This window comes from Haemaphysalis longicornis, unplaced genomic scaffold, assembly GCF_048455015.1.
Source record: "Haemaphysalis longicornis isolate Haplotype H1 unplaced genomic scaffold, Haemaphysalis longicornis Haplotype H1 scaffold_4, whole genome shotgun sequence".
NCBI lineage: Eukaryota > Metazoa > Arthropoda > Arachnida > Ixodida > Ixodidae > Haemaphysalis > Haemaphysalis longicornis.
Genome location: NW_027526361.1, coordinates 184,168,948 through 184,193,756, shown reverse-complemented (window position 1 = coordinate 184,193,756; position 24,809 = coordinate 184,168,948). Strand labels below are relative to the sequence as shown.

Sequence of the window (24,809 nt, the reverse complement as noted above, 5' to 3'; positions counted from 1 at the left end):
TTCAATGGCTACCAGCCTCCGTCAACAGTCGCAAAGATTTTCCAACTCGGGGTATCCGGTTCAGTTGCAAATCGCTGTTGCTGAGTCCCTGCTAAAAAAGTTGCGAGCCCGAACGCAGGGAGAGCAGCTGGCCTCACTCGAAAACCGTCAAAAGTAAGCGGTTATACCTTGCCTCCACAATATTTCCCACAATTTGAAGAAAATTGCTGGACATGCCAATATTAGAGTGGTTTTTTTCTGCCCCAGAAAAACTGGGCAAGTTATGGAGAATGAGCAATACCTGGGGTCAACGCTCTAGCCGTTGCAGTATAAAGCATAAATGTAAGCGCACAACATGCAAAGAAAACGTGGTATATGAAATTCCTCTTTCTTGCGGCAAACGTTACATTGGGCAGACTGGTCGCTGTGTTAATGACCGGCTTTGTGAGCACTCTTGCAATGTCAAAAATGGGACTGGCGGATGGTTAGCGCATCACTGTTCCACGTGTCACCACAAACCGCACTGCGAACTGCTCTTCGATAAATGCATCATAATCGGCAAGAATAGAGATATATTAACGAGAGAAATTATAGAAGCTGAAAAAATAGATAGGTTGCAGTCTCAATGCGTGAGCACACCATCGGTATCCCTTTCTCAAAAAGAACTCTGTTATCTGAGGCGATTATAAGTGTCTCTGCGCATGTGTGGTGGTATGCAAGTGGACAGCGTGGCATGTATATATTGTGGTTTTTCCAAATAAAATTTGTTGGTAAGTAGCGTTCGTCCTGTTGTCCCCTTTCTTTGTCCGCTACTCAAGATGAAACCTGGGTTCCTCGCGTTACGAAGCTGATGTCTATCCCACCGCACCGCAAAAATTTTGAAATAACCAAGAGTTCCTCTAACTCCCGAAAGAGCATCTACTGCCAATTCCCCTGTCCGCTGTACAGCAGTGGCTATTAAACCATGCTGAGGCCGTGGCAGGCACCTGTAAGGATGTAGACACGGGCACCACGTGCACAAGAGGGGCTGATATATAACTACTTGTTCACTTACTCATTCGCTTTTACACAAGGCACGGCTCCACTCACCTCAACAACTAATCATTTTATAGTCGTCACAGTACTTGGCGTCATTATCATCACCGTCATCGACAATACCAAGTTGGGTGCTGAACATATAGACTCCTACGTCTATTTGTTCCGAATATATGGCTTCGAAAGTGCATTCACAGCTTATGGCGTTTCTTCGGTTGAACAGCTGAAGATTCAGAAGATATAATACTATGTGCAGCGAACCCTTGCTAAACTGTAGTTACAAGCCACAAATAACTGCTTTTCAGGAGGTTAGTGCGGATGAACAGATTATTGGGCTGTTGCGAATACCTTGCCCGTGATTTTGCATGGTTACATTGCCTACCATGTATGGGGGGATGTACCCTGGTAACTTCTTCCGTCAATTTCACGTGATACTTAATTGTCAAATGTTTTCACAATACACTACGTTCACCCGTCAACAGCTAATTAAGGTCATATTTACGTACAAATACAGAAATAAAGAAAGTGTGTCACCCGCAGGTGTTCCTAGTCTTGGAAGGCTGCTCTAAAAAATAGTTTGGAAACATATTTGGTCTAGTGCCTGCCTTCATCATTGCATGGCTCTTAAAACAGTTCACCGCCACTCAGAGCCTAGTGTAATCGTTATCGCATCCCTGACCTACCTAGTTCTATATGCAATTGGCTGCAGCAAAGACGTGTAATGTGCACAAGGTGCTCGTCTCATGCATGTGCTACACGGAAACTTTTAAATGACAATTGCATGCTCGACCTGAAGTGCGCCCTGTGTACGTATTTACGATCGGGCACCCGATACAAAATTGGTTGAAAGGCCTTCAGAAGGCCTTTGTGTAAGATACTGTAAGGCCTAGGTTTAAGGCTAGGTGTAAGCTAGGTGTAAGGCCTAGGTGTAAGATACTGAGAGTGAGGGAGTCCACTATCGTGAAGACGGCGATCTCAACACCTAAGTCGTGCTTATAGGGGGCGGCGCTGGCAGTGCTTGACCGCCGTGTCTTCGCACCACTGCCACCGTTTGTCGACCTCCGGAGGCGCCGCCACTCCCTGGACTCGCCAGGTCGCCAGCGCGAAACATGTGGGGGCCAACGTTTACGGAAACGCGCTTGAAACCCGCCCGACCAATGATTCGCGTCTCCCAGCTCCGCGACCGGCTAACGGGCGGCAGGGGGGCCACTGCAGACACAGAAGATGTCTTCTTGCCGACTCGACGCGGTAGCCGTGTTCTGAGGGTTCGTCGTGGGCGAGCCACGGAAACCGTTGCCTTCGGCATGGTCCAGGCGTCTTCAAGGGGTCTTCCGTGCTGCTGGATGTTTCCACGCGGCGCAGCACGTTTTGCTGCGTCTGTTGCAAGGACAAGTGGACGGAGAAAGACAGTAAGAAAAATGAAATGTTTTGGCGAAGTTAAGCTTTACTTGGGGGGGCTATATTTGCAAAATCTACCGCGTTTCGTCACGATTAACATTTGTGGGCGTAAGAACAAAGTGCGGCCTTTGCAGAAGGAAGCATGCGTAATTCACTTTGCTGAGACACGTGCCAAGGGCGCTGCGAATGGCGGGCGTAATGGAAGTCTTTCTCCGAAGCATCACATATCTTAGAGTCAAGTGCGTCTCAAAACAAAGCCGATTTGGCGTAGGTGCATTTCCTGCGTCAAACCAAGGTTTTGATCTATCCAAATATGTCAAATCAAATCAAATCAGTTTATTTTCCACAATTGGATGGTTCCTCGGGTAAAAGCCACTTTTGCAGCTTGACAAAGCCCGAGGAATCGGTACACACAACGGTATGTAATCGGTTTGCATGTGACACGGAAACAAGACAAAAATACATTACATGATAAAAAAAAACGCCACATGTTCTATGTTTGTGAAAAATTACAATAACAAATAGTGCAATTTCTTCGTCTTTTTGTTGGGTATTGCATATAAAACTACATTTTCTCACATAAGTACATACAGGGTGATCACAGTTAGTCGATAGGTTTTTTTTAAAATAGGCGCTTAGATTTCAGCGAAAAAGACCTCTACAGTGAGGTTATGCGCCCAGGGGACACATAATTAGGTGGTCATTATTAACCTAGGTGGCCTAATTAACTAAAATTGATTAATTATATTTTTAGTGCCTGCGGTAAGCAGACATGTTTGTATTGGAAAGTTAGACGCAACCGTATTTCTACTCAGTTTCAATTGGCTGAATTCTTCTAGCGCATCCATATTCCCAGATATCAAACGGCGAAGTTTAATTTCCGTTCGCATGATTACGCATGCTAGAAGTGAAGGCCGGCGCATAGCTCCTCTTTTTTTCTGTGTTTTGATGGCGGTTCCGAGTACTGCGAATTGCGATAGTGCCATCCAAGAATGAATGGGTGCCAGTTATCGCTTTTAAATGCAGAGCATTTCTTTAACTCACGATGTCACCCGTTCTAGGCGTCCGTAGTAGTCCGCATCGCTCGCAGGTGCGCCCTCTCCCCCGCTCCTCCTCGCTTACTCTCTGCTCGCATCGCGCGCTCTCTCCGCGGTCGGTTCGCGCCCAACAGGTGGGGGCGCGCGCGTCGCGGGATCAATAACATCTGTGGCGTGATCGTGACGTCAGCATCGCGCGCGCGTGGCGCGATCGTGGCGTGATAAACGCGGGTGTCGGCGAGGCTGGAATGCACTCATCGCCGCGCTCTCTCGTCAGCAGTTGCCACAAGGGCAACAACATTAACGTAACGCAAACTACTTAGCGTCGTGCGCCCCCGGAAATGCTCTGCATTTGATCGTGCCCCTCGCGAGGGGGATGTTTCACTGCGTCGCCATGCGAACAGTTTTTTTTCCTGTGCCTCCACCACTTTGTCAAACTAAACACCGTACACAGAAGGCACGTCACAGAAGGGAGGAGCTTTGCGCCGGTGCAGACTGTCTTGCATGCTTATATAATTACGATACAGGTGGACGACGAACAAAAAGATCAGCAAGGCTTGGAAGTGGGCTAGTTGGTGCTTTAGCATCTTGAAGTTCAAAGGTGCAGAAGTGCGCTGCCTGACACAAAAACGTAGAACAAGGGGAATTACACAGCAACAGACCAGGTGAGCCACACGCCGGTGAGGTAAGGTGAGGTGTGTAATTCTCATTGTTTTGCTTTTTCGTGTCAGGCAGCGCACCTCTGAACCTGTGCACTGCAAGAGCAAAAGCAGGCGCGCAGCCTGAGCGTACTCGGCCATGGTCGCTTGCAAATAGCGTAAATGGATCGTTCATAATCATTCATTGTTCGTGTCCTGCCGCAGCGTAACAGGCTTCCGAGGCAGCCTTTTCTGTTGGCCTATATTCTGGAGTGTGTGTGCGCCGTTCTGGCGCGGGCCTCCATCACCGTAATCATCGTCATAAAGACGACAAGCATAATCATCCTCGTCCTGGTCTTCTTCGCGGCGAAGAAGACGTGCCCTTTCGTCAGCGTGTGTTCTTGGTGTGTGACTGCTACCAGGCATCAGGCACAAGCTCAACTTTTATGTCCATGGATTTGAAGAGTGGTTAGTTGGAAATGGAGGTCGATGAGCATGATTGTGAGAAGACCGCTTTTGTCACTCGTGATGGACTGTACGAGTTTAAGGTTCTTCATTTTGGCTGGTGCTTCGCTCCCGCAACTTCTCAACGTATAGTGGACACTGTTGTACTTGGCCTGAAGTAGCAAACAATGCTTGTGTACCTAGATAACGTCGTTGTGTTCTCAAATGCATTCGAGGAACACCTATAGCGGCTTCCATCCGTCCTCCAACCCATACGATCCGCCTCGCTCTCACTCAAGCCAGAAAAGTTCACTTCGGCTATGAGGAGCTGCTCTTCCGTCAGCCACGTTGTCGGCAGCATCGGCAATAGCGCCGACCCTGCCAAGTTTTGAGCTGTTTCTTGCTTCGAAACACCTGCTGACAAGAAGTCCGTTCGGAGTTTCCTGGCCCTCTGTTCATACTATCGGCGATTAATTGTGAGTTTCGCCCACATTGCAGCACCTCTCCAACGTCTTGCTCGTAATCACTTTTGTCGGGTCCGGTGAACAGCTAGAAGCTTTCGAGCAGCTAGGGATTTCCCTGCAGACCCCACATGTTTTAGGCCACTTCGACGAGGACGCTGCACTATGGTGCACAGTGATGCCAGCAATGTGGGGCTAGGCGCAGTTCTCATCCACTAGCAAGACGGTGCCGAAACATTGCTCGGTGAAAAGGAAATCCTAGCGGTTGTGTGGGCCGTCCTAAAATTTCGACCGTACGTTTATGGCCCTGCGTTCAGAGTCGTAAGCGCCCATCAGTCCCTGTGTTGGCTTACGAACCTGACGAACCCATCTCTCCGCTTGGCACGCTGGAGTCTCAGACTCCAAGAGTTTTATATGACGGTCGTCTGCATCAGAATGTCGCTCGACAGATTTGTAGACAGCCTCTCAAGAGCACCGGCTGGTAACTCGCCCGCAGATGAAGAGGACATTTGATGATGGGCATTGATTGGAGTCTTTAGTGTGGTTAACACTTCGTAACAGCAGCAAGAAGACCAAGAACTGCTAACACTGATTGACTTCGTGCAAGCCAATGCCACCAACCCGCCCAAGTGTTTCATATAGGTCTGCCAAGATTCCGCCTTCGCAGTGGTGTATTATACAAACGAAACTTCGCCCCGAATGGCCGGAGGTACCTTCTTGTCCGCTCACCCGTGTGAAACAACATCTGGCCGGCTTGTCATGATGAGCCGGCCACTGGCCATGTTGGTTACGAACGCACACTTGCAAGAATCCAGAAAGCGTATTACTGACCCAAGCACTCGGCAAACGTGAAGCTACACGTCCGAACTTGTCGGAACTGCCAGAGACATGAGGCCGAGCCCAGCAGACCAGCCTAATTTCTCAAACCGGTTCAAATTCCCGAAGTGCCGTTCCGGCAAGTCGGAATGGACCTTTTGGGCGCCTTCGCCACGTCTACAGCGAAAAACAGCTGGATAGCAGTCGCCAATGACTACTTGGCAAAGTACCCAGACACAAAAGCTCTTCCAAAGGCCACCACGCCTGAAGGTCCATCGTTTTTTTCTCAACAGGATAGTTCTTCGACATGAGGCGCCCAAGTTTTGATTACGGGCCGTGGAACCGTATTTACCGCGACACTGTTGCAGAAAGTACTCGTACTGAGCGGCACATCTCAACGAAAAGCCAGTGGGAAGCATCCCCAGACGCACGGCTTGACTGAACAGCTAAACAAAACCATCGCCGACATGCTCAGTATGTACACTGATGTTGAACACCAGAAGTGGGATGCAATTCGCCCCTACATCACATTCCCCCTACACCACCTGTCCCACGACAATATTAACGCATTTAAAAGCATAAACCAAGGGCACTCCCTTTCGGAAACGGTCACCTCGAGCACGCAAAAGCATTAGGACATACGAATAACTTCAATTTAATTTAAACTTTTTGAGGAAGCTTTTAAGAGGCCAGCAGCAGTCATTACAGACATGACAACGGCAACGCGGTTGTATAGGTTAAAAGGTGTTGGTATGCAGGGCAAAAATTATACGGCTTCCTTCCGGAAACAGGGGTCTACGCGAAGTTTGACCTCAATGAAAACAAATACGACCAAACTAGAAACGAAATGACCGCTAAATTAAAACTAAAATACTGATGCCAAAATGAAAAAAGCAATGACCGAAACGCCAAACCATCGATCGACGAAAACGAAACCCTTTCAATTCGCTTAGCTTTACGTGAATGCAAATGCTTGGAGTAAGTTATTGTAGATCCTACTTCTGCGATTATCCTGAACGTTTGCGTTTTAGCGGGAAGCCATGGTGTCAGAGTCAGGAGCGTGGCGTAGGCCAACGAGCTCGCTCACCCACCGATAGAGTTCCTTTATATCGCTGGGGTAGCAGTTGTATACAGAAACTCTACCCACCGACAGACTCGCGCGCCCCTGGCGTCAGCAGAGGAAACCTCACTGCGTTCCAACATAAACCGGTTTTCCTGCGTGGTCTGGTCCTCTCCTTCAACGCCTCCGGTGCATGCGCTGTACGCGTTCTTCGATGGCTGCCCGCTCTTCCGAGTGGCCAACCACGCGCGGCCTACCCATGCCGCGCTAGAAGGTAAACTGCCGAACGAGATCGAATGACCCCAACCAGCGATTTGGCGGGATATAGCGCGAAACTTGTGCGCACGCCCCCATGCCAGCTGCGAACAGCGAGCGGGAGCTGCGCCCGAGAAGGAGAAAATCTTGGTAGCCTGTTTCCAAACGCGTGGTAAAGAGAATTTATTATAACCCACATATCAGGGCGCAGCGACTAGTGATAACAGCGCTGCCCTAAGAACAGAAAATTATCCAATTAGTCTGAAGTAACATGGTCATTATACACACTGCACAAAATTTTTGGCGTGGTCAACAAGCCACCACAAATCAAGTCACACAAACTTCACCAGTGTTCAGAAAAACAGCTCATAAACTAACTCAGCTCAGTACGGCACTAGAGAAACGCTCAGGATGTTACTCCTGACCACTATAAAGCGCGTAGACCAACGCAAGAGGAAGGCTTCTTCCCCTAGAGCTGCCAACTCATCCTCCAAATGCCTCATCAGAATCGACCGGACACGCCACAGCAGTGGGAACATTGCCCGTTGCTGCCGGGCTCGAAGACATGCAGCACCACGATTTCTCCACAGAACAAAAGCACCAGCGCACACCAGAAAGTAGACCAACACATCATTTGAACGAGTGTTCATTCGAAGTGTGAGTCCGAACATCCTGCTTAATACAGTCCAGAACGTTGCCGCTACACGACAGTGAAACAAGGCATGTTCTAATGTTTCAGTGTGGCCGCAGTGCGGACACCATGCGGAACGCACATCGCCGAATCTCGCCAGACGTTCACACGTCGGGAGAACTTCCCAGCCACGTAACCATCCGAAATCCCGAACATCAGCCGGAAGTGCCGCCGAAGTCAGCTGATGCCACCGGACACCGCGTGACCTTCCTATCTGTTGGTTGTCTAATTGGGTTATGGCCAATTTTTCTCACACTTCACTTGCCGTACTTTCCCTAAAACTTAAGCTTGGCAAGGAAGACTGGAGATTCCGCAATGTTTTTTATAACGTACGCGTAAAATGGCGGCGGCTGCTCAGCTGAAGGACCGGCGATGTGCGCGTCATAAAATATTGACCGGGAAGTTCCCAGAAATTACTGGAGCAGCGCCTTTCCTGGGTACTCGTCTGAGTCCACAAGGTCGATCACTGCCCGTACCGCCAGCAGACGCTGCTCATGGTTTGCAAACAAGGCAGACTAAAACCACCCATTGACTTGGGCAGCCTCAGCAGCGCTCGTGACACTGTTTCTGTTTTGCCCACCCAGAAGAACGATCCAAACTTCGTTGCGAACTGTCGGGTGAAATGGCGCGGCGGTTGTGCTACGCGTGCTACATAAAAAAGCGCCGCCTAGACGGACGACTTAATTATGTAGCTTCGCTCTGCAAGAAAAAGCCTGAACTTCCCTGCAACTGCAAGACGTTGCTCCGCAGTCTCAAGGAGGCGCTTCCACGTACTACGCGCCACTTCACCCGAGGCATGAAAAACTACACCTAGTACTCGAACACCCTTCGCTACACAGAGCACCCACGTGACGTGCGTTATGTCACTGGGCGCGCTATTCACTTGATACCTGCTAAAACTAGCCCACCGTTCGGGCTCTGTGGACTCGATTCAGAGTAGTGAGTAGAATAGCTGACGGTTTGGGTTTGAGCCCCAGCAGGTCTAGTTCTTAATTTCTTTTTCATTGCTTAAGTATTTCTCTAAATTTATTTTTTCCACTGAACTTAAACCTTCGCGTCGTTTTCGTTAATAATGAAGATTTGGTATGTTCTAGGTCGCTTTAGGTTTGGGGCGCAGCCAATGACCACGTTGAATTACCGTTCTCTATTGCGCGAACGGACATGTCAAGTCGATGCTCTGTGCAGCGAAGCGTTTGGAAATACGCAACCCGGAAAGGTTTCAATCTTTCATTCCAAACATAAGCTCCAACAAAACTGCAGTAAAAACTTTTTCCATGGTCAATCCCCCCGATTGGGCACGTGCCAAGGACTTCAGTGACATCATCACCGTCCTCGCTGTCTTCGTCGTTTTAGCACGACGATAAAATTGACTTTGATGCAAGGCATTTCGGCGTACGCAAGACATCGATGGCGCAGAGCGGTCGATATAAGCTTCGCTTGAAAAAAGACTTAAAATTCGCAACCGCTTTACAATTCGGCTGTGCAAAAAAGATATGAAGGTACTCACATCGGTGGCGTGCCAATTCTGCTGCCAGGGCGAGAAGCGCGAAGCTGTATCCGGCGATCAGAATGGTGCCATGACTGAACACGTCCGACAGCTCGATGGTCTTGAAAGAGTTGCGCTTTTCCTTGGGCCACAGTGGCTGGTCTTCGCTTTCCCATTTCAGGAAGTGGCCTGATTCGACCAGTCGCCTTGATCTGCACAAACGACATCAGGCCAACTAACTTCTGGCGAAGAAGCCGCCGAAAACCTAACATTAAGGGTCGAGAATATTCCGGGCCAGGTTCATCAAGGCCAACTGGTCCGTCAGTTGGTCCGAGGCTAGCGTCGCCTGCTTGAAAGAGTAGGTTGTGGAAAATTGTCGCAAACCACACCCCAGTTTAGAGCATTGTATTTTCTCCTGCCCATTGTAACTTCTGGTAGTTTCGCCTGTGCGAGACTTGCCCTTTCCAAAGAAACGGACGGAGTAAACGCTGGTCGGCTGATATAAGGCCGCTTCACAAAACAGTCAAACTCAAGAAAAGCGACAAATCGGTTTTTAGTGCTACGAGTTTTGACTTTAAGTCAGTTACGGTGTAATCCGTATGTGTGTGCAGACAACGTCCCCCCCCCCTCTGCCACAGAGTGTTAAAAAAAGCATTCACTGTTACTTATTATGTGCCATACTGGCACATGAGCGATATTTATCGTCAACAAAGAAAACCGTATGTCACAAATTGAACCCCGACGGGTAAAATGGGCGATCAAACAAAAAGCAGGGGTTTTAATGGTGTCATAGCTTTGGTCTTTGACGGATGAAATATCGACATTGGAAGAACTTGAGGCCATTAATCGATCATTACTACAACGAGAGGAGTCTCATTAGGATCGACGTCAGATTTTCAATGAGATCAACGTCTCACAAACATCGTGCGAGCTCAATCAGTATTGGTTTCGGTTCCGTGAAACACGCCCATACGACGTTAACGACAGTAGTACACTCACCCTCATAGCTTGGTTACCCCATAAAAGCCATCTTGCACCAGCAATGTATTTATAATGAGCTGCTGAATCCAACATTCACCTAAGAGCGTAAACAACGCATGGGGAAGCACCTCAAGCCAGCCGATTCCTTCCAATCAACTGTTTATAGAATGTCTACGAGAAGATTACCTCTCCACCACAATTCCTCCTCCCCTTACCCCTCTGGGCTATAGCCTCCCGGCTCTTAAATACAAGTACCGACTATAAACAATACAAAAAAACATTGGGCAGTTCTTTACGGGAGTACGGTCACAGAACCAGCGAACAGCTTGTCTTCGTCCCTTCTCTCGTCCTGTGTCCATTCTTGCGGTATATGTCTTCTACAGGTATGCATCACCAATAACCCTAACTAAACAGTCTCGTTATCCGAGCCCCACTTGCTACCATTTGGTTCCTGTGGGCTTCACTTTAGTGTGTTATTGGAGTCCAGTTCACACTGCGTAATTTTTTGTGCGAGTCCCAGAACAATGTCATTTTATACGACGTTTATGTTTTACACATGGGTGCAATCGCTACGACTAGAGAGGACACATGCTGCCTGGCTGAACCAACCTGTCACAGTACCCGACCCCAGACACAATTACCAGGTATAAACGAGGCTACAAAATACGACGCCCTCGTTTCTGGCGCCGGGCGGTGGAGAACGGCATTGTGCTCGCGAGGGCGGCCAGGAATCCCGCCGAAGCACGGCGAGCTTTTGGTGTCGTCTGGCACCCTAGCAAGCCGCAGTTGTTTAAAGAGCGAATGCTCTTTATAAGCGACCCCAAACCATCCACCGCCGGCGTCGGCGGCGTCGGCGGCGTCCGCAGCGCTCTTTAAAGAAGAAACAGCATCCGGCGCCAGGTTTCGATCCGAGGACTTTGCGGGCCGCAGCCCGACGCTCTACCGAATAAGCCACGGACGCGACGCTGATATCGGTCTCAGAACGCGCCTTATATCTTTAACGCACTCAAACTACGTCGTGAGCGGCGTGCGTTGGCGACTCAGCCGCGTTATAGCGGCTTGATAACTGCGTGGTGTACACGTGATACTACAAACCCGATGGAAGAGATGGAAGAGAAGGCGGCGAGGCGGTGGGCTGCGGGGGCCGAGCGCAAGCGCCGCAAGCGGGCCGACAACCGTGCATTCGCACTTTCACATTCTCCCCCTCGGGGAAATGCGGGGGAATTTTTTTCGACATGTTCTTGAAGTATTCTTTGGTGGCAGTCGGGCCATAACATTTTTAGGGTGCATACAGAGGTGACACAGGGAAAAAAATTACGCCCACCTCCCCTAGCGGGAACCCTGGTAATATGCGACGCTGAAGGGGGTTCCATTGTGCGTTTCCGTTGGGTCGATTACTCGAATTGCGTGAGCAATCGTCGGGTAATGCGAGAGAGAGAGAGAGAGAGAGAGAGAGCAAGCGTAGCGCGGACGACCGTCGACTGAGAGACCGGCCTGAGCGCGGCACTCCGCTTAATGCGCAGCGCGCCCGAAGGAGAGGAGACCGCGGAGAGAGAGGGCGGTGCGCATCCGCACAGCGCGCTTGCGCCGCGCGCAGCGCCGCCCACCGGCGGAGTGAGAGCGCGCCGCACTGCGCGGGCCACAGATGTTGGGGGAGAGGGCGCGCTATCACAGCGAGAGGAGACGGGGTGAGCGGAGGAGAGACCCAGCTGTGCGGACGCGGACGCGGACGCCGACGACGACGGACGCAGGACAGGGCCGCCGGCAAGAGATGCTCCTCTCAGTGTCGCATCTAAAACGAACAAGGGAGCGGACCGCGTCCAGTACGTGCGCCGTCACCCTGTTGCGAATTTCAAAAGCTCGGCGAATGCGCTGCTCTTTTACACAATTGAGGTTACGGATGCCATTAGATAGTAGGCCTCTGAATTAAAAGAAGCTGTGCATTTCTTAAGCTGCACATGATGATGATTGTAGGGTTTTAACGCGCCGACGCAACGGAGGCGATGAGGCGCGCCGTAGTGGAGGGCTCCGGATTAATTTTGACCACCTGGGGATCTTTAACGTGCGCCGAAATCTCGCACACACGGGCGTTTTTGCTTTTCGCCTCCATCAGAAATTAAGCTGCACATACCAACACCACTTCGCACCCTAGCAAGGAGCAAGTTGCAGGCCCATCGTTTCCCATCTGGCACGATCTATTTTGCTAGTTCTGGAACTCTTTCACTGTCTATCTTTTGTATATTCCGAAACTCTTGTCTATTGAAGAATGTGCAGCTTTGACCATTTCGGAAAAGTTGTACTCACGCCGTGCTGAAGGCGTCCCTGTAGAAGCAGCCCTTGTGCATCGCCAGTGACATGATGGTGGTGCCGAGGTGGCCCGACGACACTTCGATGGTCTTTGCGTGCCGATCGTGCAGGGCGGCGCGCAGTCCCCGGCGGGTGTCGATGTAGGCGTACTTTTCGCGAAGCGCCTTGTCGAGCCCTTCTTGTTTATCTCGCACCAGGCGGTCCGGACGGGTAGTCATGGACTGCCGCACGGTCATCAAAACACCACCGCACGCCTCCTGTGGGCGTGGCAGGAATACTGTATCCGCTTGTTCTTTGTGGGACAATTGATAACTCTGCTCGGCGGACTTCTGGGATAAACGTACATGACGGAAAAATGCGGCTGCCGGTAGTTCTGAAATACAGAACCGAACCGTATGCCTCATTTAGTGCTGGGTTACTTTCATGCTTCATGCCCACAAAAAAAAACATCATAAAGGGTTAACAGCGCACAAACACGACGACACACAAGGAGGAGAAGACAGGACAAGCGCTAAACTACAACTGATTTTTTTATTTCGCCATGAAAGATATATAAACCAAGACACATCCAATCACAAGGCCCAAAAAGGTGGCTTCGCGGTTTTCTCTGCTGTTGACTATCGGAAAAAAGCAAATCGTGCCATGAGCACCCTTTTCATCAGGCGTAACGATGTAAAGCTCTCAAAAGTGAAAAAAAGACGCTTTTAGCCTGTGTGAAAGTATGAAGCTAGAGTCCCTGGCACGCTCCATAGCCAGTAAAGAAAGCTTAAGCTTGAAGGTATTTTTCTCGGCAAAAACCCCCAAACCAGAATTCCCGTTTCGCGCCATTGTCTCGGAGAACGGTGCATGGCCAAAGCCCCTTGCGTTATTCTTGCAGCAAAAGCTCAAGCTTTTAGTGGTGGTGGTGGTGGAGAAACATTTATTCAAGCGAAAGAGGTTCGTGCTTGAAAGCGGGAGAAGCCCTCAGTCCAGGGCCCCTGCGGCGGCTGCGGTTCTGCGTGCCCGGTCCACCAACTGTCGCTGGTCCTCAGGGTCCGAACTGCACAGCGCGGCCTCCCACTGCTCGAGGGTGGGGGTGCGAATAATGGGGGCTGCTGGTGTGTTTTGGCAAGCCCACGTGGTGTGGTACAGTGTTGGATGTTCGCTGCAGTGTGGGCATGTTGGTGGATACATTGTGGGGTGTATGATGTGCAGGAAGCTAAGGTGGGGGTACGTGTTTGTCTGTAGTTGCCGCCAGGCTACAGCCTCCTCTCGGGTGAGCTTCTGGTGCGGTGGTGGGTAGGCACATCTGGCAAGGCGGTGGTGTTGCAGAAGTGTACGGTACTGCTGCTGGACAGGCTCTGGGTCACGGAGCGACTGGTGCGGTGCCCGGAGGGTGCATGCTCTGGCTGTAGCGTGTGCTCGCTCATTTCCGTCAAGCCCTGCGTGACCTGGCGTCCATATTAGTACAGTTGGGTTTAGGGTGTCCTTGTGCTTTTTATCCCTTCATGATCAAAAACTCTGACAAAGTATTAGACTTTTTAAAAGCCAACGACGAAGGACCTTTTTATTCACTCCCCCTGAAAGAGCTTTTAAACTGCGTTCAAAGCGCAATTGACCACCACGGTGTTGTGGGCTTCCAGAACTCAGCTGGTATGACGGACGCTGCCTTTTTAGAGCTGTTAAACTTTTACCTTACTTCAACGTTCATCTCATGGGAAGGGGGCACGTTCATTCAAAAACACGGGATCTGCATCGGGTCATGCATCGCGCCTATTTTAAATGATTTGTTTTTAGCCTATCACGATCGTGTTTTAAGTGAGCATTTATCTGGGTCGAATGTGAAACGAGTTTTTAGGTATGTCGATGACTACCTCGTAGTTTTAAATTGTAAAACTGTTAAGTTTGACGATTCGGTATCCCGTGTTTTGGCGATTTTCAATGACTCTCTTACGCCTTTGGAATTGACGCATGAAGTTCCACTGGACGGTTCTCTCAAGTTTCTTGATACGCTGTTTAGTTTTACTCAAGAACATGTGTGTTGGATGTACGAGCCCCGTGCGTCAAAGCCGCTACTTCCTTATTCCTCCAATCACACAAAACTGGTAAAACGGGGCATTGTTAAAGGCCAACTGCAACGAAATTTTCGGCTCCTTAAATGCACTATTTTCCGGTAGTATAACCTTAAAAGTTGCTACCTGCGAAATTTGGAGGCCCAAATGTGCTTCGCTGCATCGTAAACGAAGATCAAAAACGCACTTTTCAAACCGAGACTGGAAAAAAAGCGCGGCCATTACGGACGGCCGGAAGTGACGTTCCACTCAGGAATCGAGTTGGCGCAGCCGGCGGATTCTCCCACGGCTGCCTGTGAGGAGACGGCGCGTATTCGATGTGTTTTGGGTCGTCTGTAGCTTCCGACATTTAAAACATGCGCGAAAAGGGGTTTGGAAGTTCGTGCAACCATTATTACAACGTTGTGAGCTACTGAGACGCGCCTGTAGTCGTCCGGTAAAACGAAAACACAGGCATCGCGAGACGTCGGGGCGAAGCTGGGTGCACAAAAGGCAGTGTTAAGCGCTAGATGGGCGCCGGCACAGCTAATATGCCCTGTGCCGATCGAACCATCCTGTGTTTGTGAAAGAAAAGAAAAAAAAAAGCTACCGTGGGAGGGAAGTGTCGAAACATGCCGGATAGGGCGTAAGAATTCGGCTTCAGTGCATATTGTGAAAGTTCAAATCCAGAATTTTATTATTTTTGTTTACACGGGCAGTTTTGTTCCTGTTAGCAGGGTGCCCGCGCCAAATCTTTAGATAATGATGCCATGCAGCGACGAAAGCACTGCAGTGCATTCACTTGTGAAGCAGTGACCTTCACCGAGGCTCAGTGCTGCGACATGTGGCCTCGTTGAGAGAAATGTTGCCAACAGCAGCTAGTATTTGTTTGTTTTTTGACGAAGTTGTTTGAGCTGAATCGATTCCGTGTAGTGCGCCGCGTGATGTCCTCGTCCGCTCCTCGACCGGCGCGATAACAGTGACAACAGCGTATCACCTCGCGTCGGCGCAGAGCTCGCGCTCTCGAAAAGTCCACCGGCCGATCGTGCAGTGGGCCGCAAAGCTAGCTGCCGTACTCGTTCCCGCCCCTACCGGCCGCGACAACAGCGCATCGTCTGGCGCCGGCCGTTCTGCTCGTAGAGACGCCCGGCCGCGAACTTGCAGAGCGCCGACAGCTGCCGTAGTCGTTCGCGCGCGGCCGCACCGACCAGCCTCACGTAGGCCGTACACGCGTGTCGCGTGCTCATCGAGTCGGCCACGAGCATGCTGCCGCCGTCGCGACCACGAAATCGGCCTTCGTGCTACTGCCCGGCCGGCCCGGCCCCGGCCGGCCCGGCCCCGGCACTTTTCGAATTTGCTCTTTATGTATCGGCAACCCAGAGTTTCTTCAGCTTCTCGCATTACCCAAACGCGTAAAAGCAGTTATTCATGCAAGAGGCATGAATTACACTGCTTACTCGCGTGAGGCTGCACGTAAAAGGGCTACTGAGAAGAGGCGGCGGCCGCACGGGAGTCTTGACTGGCACGTCACATGCGGAAGTCCGCCGCAGTGGCGACAAGTTGCGGCGACACTCCGCTAGGTGCTGCGTCGGCTGAAGTGGCGTGTTTTCGAACAGTTTTAATTAAAAAAACTGCGCGTTTGTGGAGTTTAGAATTAGGTCACAAGGGACTTTAGAGGTGCATACCACACATTTAAGCAGAATTTAGGGGAGGTTAATTTTCGTTGAAGTTGGCCTCTAAGTCTTGTCTAAAAAATTCGTTTTTGAAGTCATGTGCACGTTCAGCAGAAAAAAGCTTCATGGCTCAAATCAACCGCGTTTTGTCTGCTGGGTACCCGCAACATTTGCAGACCGCAGTGGCTCGTGACTTACTAAGAGAGTTAAAATGTGGTGTCTAGTACTGCCCGCAGACCCGCCGCGGTGGCTCAGTGGCTAAGGCGTTGCGCTGCTGAGGACGAGGTCGCGGGCTCGATTCCCGGCCGCGGTGGCCGCTTTTCAGATGGAGGCGAAAAGCAAAAACGCCCGTGTGTACGAGATTTCGGCGCACGTTAAAGATCCCCAGGTGGTCAAAATTGATCCGGAGACCTCCACTACGGCGCGCCTCATCGCCTGCGTTGCGTCGGCGCGTTAAACCCTACAATCAATCAGTACACAGACGCCTCACAACATTGAGGGAAGCAGTACGCCATTATTGTCGCTTCCTCCAGAACCAATGTCCTTGCTTGTGCATCATTTAAGACCGAAGAAAGCCGCTAGAAAGCCGTGGATAGATGCGTCACTTCTAAAGCGAATGAGAGAAAGGGATAACCTATTTAGCACATTCATTAAAACAAAGCAAATCGACTACTTGCGGCAGTTTAAGCAGTTTAGAAATAAATTAGGGTCTGATATTAAGCGGGCACGCACACAATACTATGAACATAAATTCGCAGCTATTCTGAATGACCAGAAAGCAGTTTGGAATACCATAAACGATCTTTTACTTTCATCAAATAAAAAGACCGTCACCGAGCTTATGATAGAGGGTAAATCTTTGGTCTGGTACACTACTCGCTGATATGTTCAACAACCATTTTTTAAAGTCCGGTGCTTGCGAGATCTCCACTAGTACCGACACAGGCTGTGAACCATATATTACCAAAAGTATTACTAAATCGATTTTTTTTACTCCCGCTGATGAATCCGAAATACATTCTTTCATTATGAATTTACCTAACAACTCTGCGGCAGGTGTTGACGGTATAAAAGCAGAGCCATTAAAATCAGTTTCACAGTATATTAGTGGGCCGCTCTCACACACATGTAATTTGATTTTAAGCACCGGAATATTTCCTGATAAGCTAAAGATAGCAAGGGTCTCAGTCATTCACAAGGGGGTATTGAAAAGGACTTGAATAATCACAGAACTGTATCTGTCTTGCCGATATTTTCAAAAATAATAGAACGAGTCCTATACCATCGAATCTCACATTTCTGTAGCCAAGAAAATATAATAACAAAACAGCAATACGGCTTTCAAAAGAAAAAAAAGTACAGAGCAGGCTTTGCTATCTATGAAGGACAAAATAATAGATAATTTTTAGCAGAGATCTTACACGCTTGGAATATTCCTTGATTTCAAAAAGGCGTTCGATTCGATCAAACATGAAATTCTCCTGATGAAACTAAATCAATACGGTATAAGAGGTGTTTCCCTGAAGTTAATAAGCAGTTACCTAACAAATCGTTTTCAATATTGTGACACTCAGCATGCAATATCAAGAATGAATAAAATTAAGTACGGTGTCCCTCAGGGATCTATGTTAGGCCCACTCCTGTTCCTCTTATATATAAACGATATTGTTGATATACCACAAACACCAGACATGATTTTATACGCCGATGATGCAAACGTTTTTTTTTCTCTGGAAAAGATATGGACAGCTTAGAAGAACAAGCAAACAGATGGCTTAAGCACTTATCAATATGGTTAACGGCAAATAAGCTTGAACTAAAAAAAAACAAAATATGTTATTTTTCGGCCGAAAAATAAAAGTATACCCCATGACATTCAAGTAAAATATCGAGGAGGTTTGATTGAACGGGTCACATGCCAAAAGTTTCTTGGTATTACCTTTCATGAAACACTTGACTGGACATACCACATAAACAAAGTTCGCACCGATCTTTCGCGCTCAATTGGTCTAATTGGAAAAATTAGATGTTTTTTGCCAGTTTGGGTAAGGAGACAACTGTATTACTCTTTAGTATACTCGCGTATTCATTACTGTCTATTAATATGGGGAACGACCACTAAAACAAACACAGAAAGCATTTATAAACTACAGAAGAGAATAGTGCGGATAATTGAAGGCGTTCAACCTAGAACGCATTCTATTCCATTCTTTCACAAGCACAACATATTAACGTTTGAGAATATCTTAAAGAAAAAAATAGCGATGATCATATATGATAAACTGAAATCTAACGGGGTCGCATTTCACAATGCATATTGTCAAAGGCAGCACACATACAGCTTTAGACGCATAATATATTGCTGTGAGAGAATACGGACAAACTACGGTACACAAAAGCTAACGTTTATGATCACTGAACTATTGAATACTCATCCAGCCATTACAACCATGGTCAAGAAAGCCGCTCAGTAATTTCGTTTAAAAAGAAAATACACAATATCTACTAAAGCTTCAAAAGTAAATTTGTTTTTCTTTTCTTGTGTTTCTCTTTTTGTTTTCTTTTTCTTTTTTTCTTTTTTTGCCAATTTCATTTTAGTTCGCATCCCTCAGGCTGAATTTAAAAATAGACGTGTATGGATGTGTCCCTTTTAGTAAGTTGTGAAGACAGATGAATTTAACTTTGGTTGACTTTAAAAATCGACGTGTACGGATGTGTCACTTTTCGTAAGTAGTGAAGCCAGATGATTTTAACTTTTTTTTTACGTCTCAAACATGCTCCTTGTGTGCTTTATTGACTGGGACAGGTTGCGGCACTTTGTCAGGCATTAAATTGCCTTTTTGCGAACCTTGTCCCTTTCATGTGTGACAAATGTACTGTTCCCTGTACTCTGTAATCGACATGATGGCAGGAGAAGAGGCAGCCATCTCCTTGGCTCTCACTCAACCAGGGGTTCGTAAGGTAATCACGGATTCCCAACAAGCCTACCAGAATTAACTGTCGCGTTTGGTGTCCTGACCTGCAGTGTGTGTGCTAATAAACCACTCCCCAAATGGCTCCATTCAGGTCATCTGGACACCCCCTCACGCTTCAATTGAGGGCAACAAATACGCCCACCCAACAAGCCTGCGCTTTTACCTCCCGTGCTATGGAGCTGCACGAGAACAGTCACCTGCTTGTCACGTTCAGGGAAATAAGCCAGTATTATCGCCTTCTGAAACACACCGTACCTTCGCCTTACCCTGACCTTTCCAGAGAACAACAAACTACCCTACGGCTCATACAATCCGGGCTCCTTCCCGCAGCCTACGCGTCTTCAATTAATGCATCCGAATCACTACGACACTGAATGTAAATGTTGCTCAGAAGTAGGAACTCTCCGCCCCGTAATCGGGGTGTGCGACTTTAGCCCTGAGCACCCTCCTCGATTTCCGTCAACTACGCAACAAGAGCATTGGGAGAAGCTGCGGTCCAGGCCCTCTCTACCTACCCAGCTTCAGCGGGTGGACATAACACATGCCGCGCGTACTGCATATGGGCCCAACAGAAGAAGAAATCACTCCCCAGGGCTGCACTCTGAGCCGTTCAGAAATCTGAACAGTATTTCTTCCTCCTCCTTCTCCTTCTCTGCCGCAAATCTCGTCACCTCCGTCCGCGGTGCAGAGACGGAGAAGTCAAATCGTGTAACACCGGGTTGGAGCTTTAATTTCATAAAAAAACGTTTCCACTCTTGTGCTACACCAATACAACTCAACCAAACACCGTTCATGCATCATGCATTGATTTAACCTTACCAAGAATATCTCTTTGAAGTAATAAATGGTGTGCTTAAGTGCATTTCACTTTTCTCTGGTATTACTATTTGTAGAGCGATGTGAGTGAATTTAAGTGACGTCGCATGGGTAATCGCTATGTGTGCCGTTTACAGCTTTGCTTTCCAACCACATTCACGGGGTGGATTGGCGCGATTTTTTTATTCTCTCCCGTTGGATTGTGGAAAAAACTATGTCGGCCAGACGGGCAGATGCTAATGATAGGCTGAGGGAACATAAAAACCTCGTTTCGGGCCACCTAGCTGCGCACTGCAAAGATTGCGCCTGCGTGCCGCTATTCGGGGACTGCTCAGTCATTGCTAGAGGGAAGGACAGACATACACGGGAGGTTATCGAGGCCCTCGAGATTGAACGTCTTCATAAAAACTGCGTCAGCAGACGATCTGTTGCACTATCAGAAAAAGAAAAACAGTATCTGGAGCAACGAACGTAGAAGGCGGGGCGCGAGTTAAGTGTTTGTCATATTTCTTGGAAATCGCGAAATAAAAAATCATTTGTAGTTCAGCGCTTGTCCTGTCTTCTCTTCCTTGTGTGTCGTCGTGTTTGTGCACTGTTAACCCTTTATGATGCTACACCAACTAGCCCACCAAGCCATCTTCGTGAAAAAAAAACGATTCTCAAACATCAATGATTGTTGCGCAAGCGCTTTCACTCTAATAGCTGCGTGGTAGTCTTTCTGAAACCGGTTACTCTTGTGGTTACTCTTCCTAGCCTGGGATTCCACATGGTAAAATATTTACAACCAACTGGAAAAATACAACTTTTGTTCCATTTCAAGTGCGAAAGAAGCGGCCCTTGGTAACTTATCCAGGCCCATCGAAGCCACAAAAGATGGTTTTACCCTTGAAAATGAAAAAATATATATACACGCAATAAAATGACGTAATACGGAAAGGAGAGGTGTATATTGGGCCAACTCTCGAAACATCGTCATAAGCGTGTCAACTGCACGTTAGCCTTCGTGTGTACGATTAAGCAGAACTTAAGGTCCTACTACATCGCAAAGTGATGTTTATTGGCAGTGGCTATGGGCGGAGGCCACCAATCGCACAAACACGATTTCCGTGACTTCAAAGACAGATAGAGAGAAAACGTCTAGTGCGAGAGCATTTATAATGTTGCAGGGGTGGTTCGTGCTCCACGGAAATCCACGAGCAGCCATGAGCTCCACGGAAATTCACGAGGAGGAGCTGGTCCGAGAGGCAGTGGCTGGACAGCAGTGTCTCACTTCTGCTCTTTAGGGATCGGGGTGCGGTGAAGTAGTGGTATAGGTGCTTGTTTTTCGTAACTCCAGTACAAAATGTCGCAGTGCACTTAGTTGTTGGCAGTATTTGCGTTCTACTTGATGTTGGGTGGGAAATATCCGGGGTAGCCTAATTGGATGCGGGAATGTGTTGTAGCCAGAGTGTTGTTTCTTGGTACTTTGTGAGGTTTGGGTGAGGTAGTGGGGAGGTCTGGCGATTAAGATGTAATGTTGTGTTATGTCCTGGTGGGCTACAAGTGGTGTAGGTGCCTCCACGTCCACCGAGACCTGGTTTGCAAGTTCTCGTGCCTTTTGGTGAGCACATTCTTGACCTTCATGTAGAGGCGTACAATCAATCCTTACTTTTCTATTGAAGAATTTGGTTTAGAGCGTGAGGTGCGTTGCTCGTGCCATTCAATACCACCTGAAGCTTCTGTACGTTCCCCGGCAGTCAGTTACGACAGTCATGGCTTTCGTCTGCGTGAGAGCCAGCACCACAGCTAGCTCCTCTGCTTCTTTGGTTGATACGGTTATAAGGATGGCATTGACGAGGAGCTCTGTATTTGCGGTGACTACCACTATCTTTGCTCTTCTACCACGGGCTGCGACTGCATCCATGTAGACCGTTTCTGCAAGGGTGCCGTATTTCCTTTGTAAGGCTTTGGCTCTAGCTTCTTGCCGACCAGAGTGGTGAACCCGGTGCACGTTCTTTGGCAATGGCTGGGATATGATATCGTATCGCCATCGATCAGGACACTCCTGGCTCGGCTTGGTGTCTGGAGAGCTCAATTTGATTCGGTTCAACAGGTTTGTTTTGACCGGCTGTTGTCATTGCAAGCCATGCTCTGTGGCTGGAGAGGTGGCTTTATTTGAGCTCGTCCGCCGTGTTGTAAAGACCCATGCGGAGTAGCCTGCGACATTTACGAATGACGCGTTTTATACCACCGGGAACCATGCGTAAGTCCTCTGTGCAGTCTCCGTATTGCACAACCACATCTCAATCAGGATAATGCAAACCAGAATACCCGTAACAGAGTGCAACGCTCATGCTCGATCCTCTGGCGTTCACCAACTATGTTGAGATGTTGCAGCATGCCGCCAACGTAAACAAACACCGCGATGCGCGTACGCGCGAGCGGCATTCACCCCTCACAAATATTTCCTTGTATACAAAGATATTGACCAAAACTGCCTTAATTGGTGCGTATTCCTAAACCCCAGGGCTCCAGAAATCATATCAAGGCCATCAAACAGCAACTGAGTCCCCAAATCAAGAGAAAGCTGCATTAAAAACTGTCCGCAGTGAGCAGCCGCCTGGCTTTGCGAGGGTGTCTGCTATTAAGGGGCCAACATAGGGGGCGGCACTTTCGCGGAGTTAATGGCACGCGGCGCAACGTGTGAGGAGTAAGTGGAAAAGAAGAAGGAGGCGAAGAAGGAGGGAGAACTTTGCCTTCTTTTAGCTATTTTATGAGCGTTAGCGGCCAGCACCGTCTTTTTCCCCTAGTGGAACAAGTGGAACTCGGCACTGCGCGACCGGTGCGCCCTCTAAAGGTGGGTTTGAGAACCGGTTTCTGCGAGGCCACTCGCGGGTTTGCAAACCTGCTCCTACCTCTGCGTGACGCACGACCTTCAGAAGAAGGGCGATAAGATTTGACGTAGAACAGCTACGCTGTTAAAAATTGGCGCATCCCAGACACCGATGGCAATCGAGGTAAAGCGAAGTGTTCCCTTGTGCTTGTGCACTATTATGACTGGCATGTTTTTATTTCTTTATACTGCTTATTACGCTGTTTTTAATCTTAAACGATCCTGATACGATAACAGGTGAAACTAGAATTCCCACGATAGAGGTCGCTAGCTTCGCGTTTCTGTCATTTAGGAAGTGAAGGCAACCTCGGCAACACTGCGCTGTTTTTGTTCCAAAACCCACGTTTCATGGGATGACACCCGTTCAGCGGTGCTAAAGAATACTGCGATGTGAATGCGCACCTTGATGAGCGAGTACTGGGCGGTGCCGTTGGAAGTTCCGGCGCTGTACTCTCCCGACGTGAGGGCGTCGTGCAGCCTCTCGGCCGTGTCGACGCGTGGCGAGTAGGCGGGAACGCTCATGAACGACAATAGCAGGCAGCTGTACGAGTTGGACGCCACGAGGGACAGCAGTAGCCAAGCGGCCAGCAGGACACGGAAGCTCAGTGTCCGGTACTCGCTGTTCAACTCGCCTGCGAGGGATGGTGAAGTCGTCACTAAGGAAGGGAAGCGCTGTGCTACTGTAATCATTTTTCATTCAAAGTGGCTATCTGATACGGAAAAAGGTTGAAAAAGTGCAGGCCAATCCACTCAGTGGAGGTGGTTGGGAAGCGAAGCTTTATACATCACCTACCAAGGGTTAATACGGCCCGCTCGCGTTAATCACACGTTCACTGTACCTGCAACACTTTATACTTTCACTTCAGCCCGACTTTCAGAACCGACATGTGATCGCAGTGATACACACTCAGACTTTGCGTTTCCACCGCAGCTATATTCTTCCTGAACGTTATGGCAATACACGTTCCACCGATGGCAGTCGTTCGTTTGGTGTCAATGTTGTGCACGAATTCAAACTTTCGAGAACGGGCAGAATGGGCAGACAGATACTGCACGACCTGCGTCTGACACCGATGGAGGAGGGAGCGGAAAACGAACAGGTACCTGTGCCAGAAGCCACAGGCAGACAGTTACAGGTATGCCCGTTACCGAAGAACATGAACCCCGAGTTCAACAAGGAGCGAAGGATGGCGAGGGCCAAGGCGCTCGTGGACCTCCACACCAGAGACGAAGGGGCCATGTACGTGGACGCGGCGGAGTACCAGGAGAGCGAGAGGGCCTACGCCGCGGCGGTCGTCAGGACGTCGACTGGCGAAACGATAACGGCGGCGAGCGTGAGAACCCAGAAGGCGCACCGGGCAGAGGAGGTGGCCATCGCCCTGGCCATCGCCGACCCTGTGTGCACGACGGTGCTGTGCGACTCAAGAACGGCGGTGCGTAACTACGCCAGAGGGAGAATGTGCAGGGAGGCCGCACGAGTGCTACGCACGGTCGACCTCGCCGGTGAGAGGAGGTGCGTGGCCATCAAGTGGTTCCCGGCACACGTGGGCATCGATGTGTCGGACCGGGGCAGCACCAACCATAACGAGACGGCAAACACGGCGGCGCGAGGACTAACCAACCGCGCTGCTGCGGCAGAAGCCGACCAGTCGTGGTGGTGGAGGGAGACCAAGGACAGCATGACCACCTACACCGAGATCGTGAAGTGGTACAGACTGAGCAGACGAAAGGTACCGCCACCCCACCCGGGCTTGACTCGAGAGGAAGCGGTGATATACCGGCAACTGCAGACGGGGTCCCTCCTCACCCCGGTGCTGATGAGGCACGTGTGTCCGAGCGTGTACGAGAGTGACTT

General features: G+C 49.3%; 1 protein-coding gene across 1 annotated transcript; it reads right to left on the bottom strand.

Moving 5' to 3' along the window:
- Positions 1-925: 925 nt before the first annotated feature.
- On the bottom strand, positions 926-24,113 carry LOC144180141 (uncharacterized). The gene is made up of 5 exons (XM_077708533.1): positions 24,104-24,113; positions 23,357-23,586; positions 12,586-12,845; positions 9,322-9,512; positions 926-2,391 (listed from the first exon to the last, which is right to left on the bottom strand). The coding sequence occupies exons 1-5, from the start codon at positions 24,111-24,113 to the stop codon at positions 1,997-1,999; spliced, it is 1,086 nt and encodes a 361-aa protein (XP_077564659.1). The 3' UTR covers positions 926-1,996.
- Between the last annotated feature and the right edge of the window lie 696 nt (positions 24,114-24,809).

Excerpts from the sequence above, each read along its gene's own strand:
- LOC144180141 (XM_077708533.1), bottom strand. Across the intron at positions 12,846-23,356 it reads CCCAGTACTCGCTCATCAAG|GAGGCGTGCGGTGGTGTTTT; the intron begins GTGCGCATTCAC and ends CCACGCCCACAG. Across the intron at positions 2,392-9,321 it reads AGAATTGGCACGCCACCGAT|ACGCAGCAAAACGTGCTGCG; the intron begins GTGAGTACCTTC and ends TCCTTGCAACAG.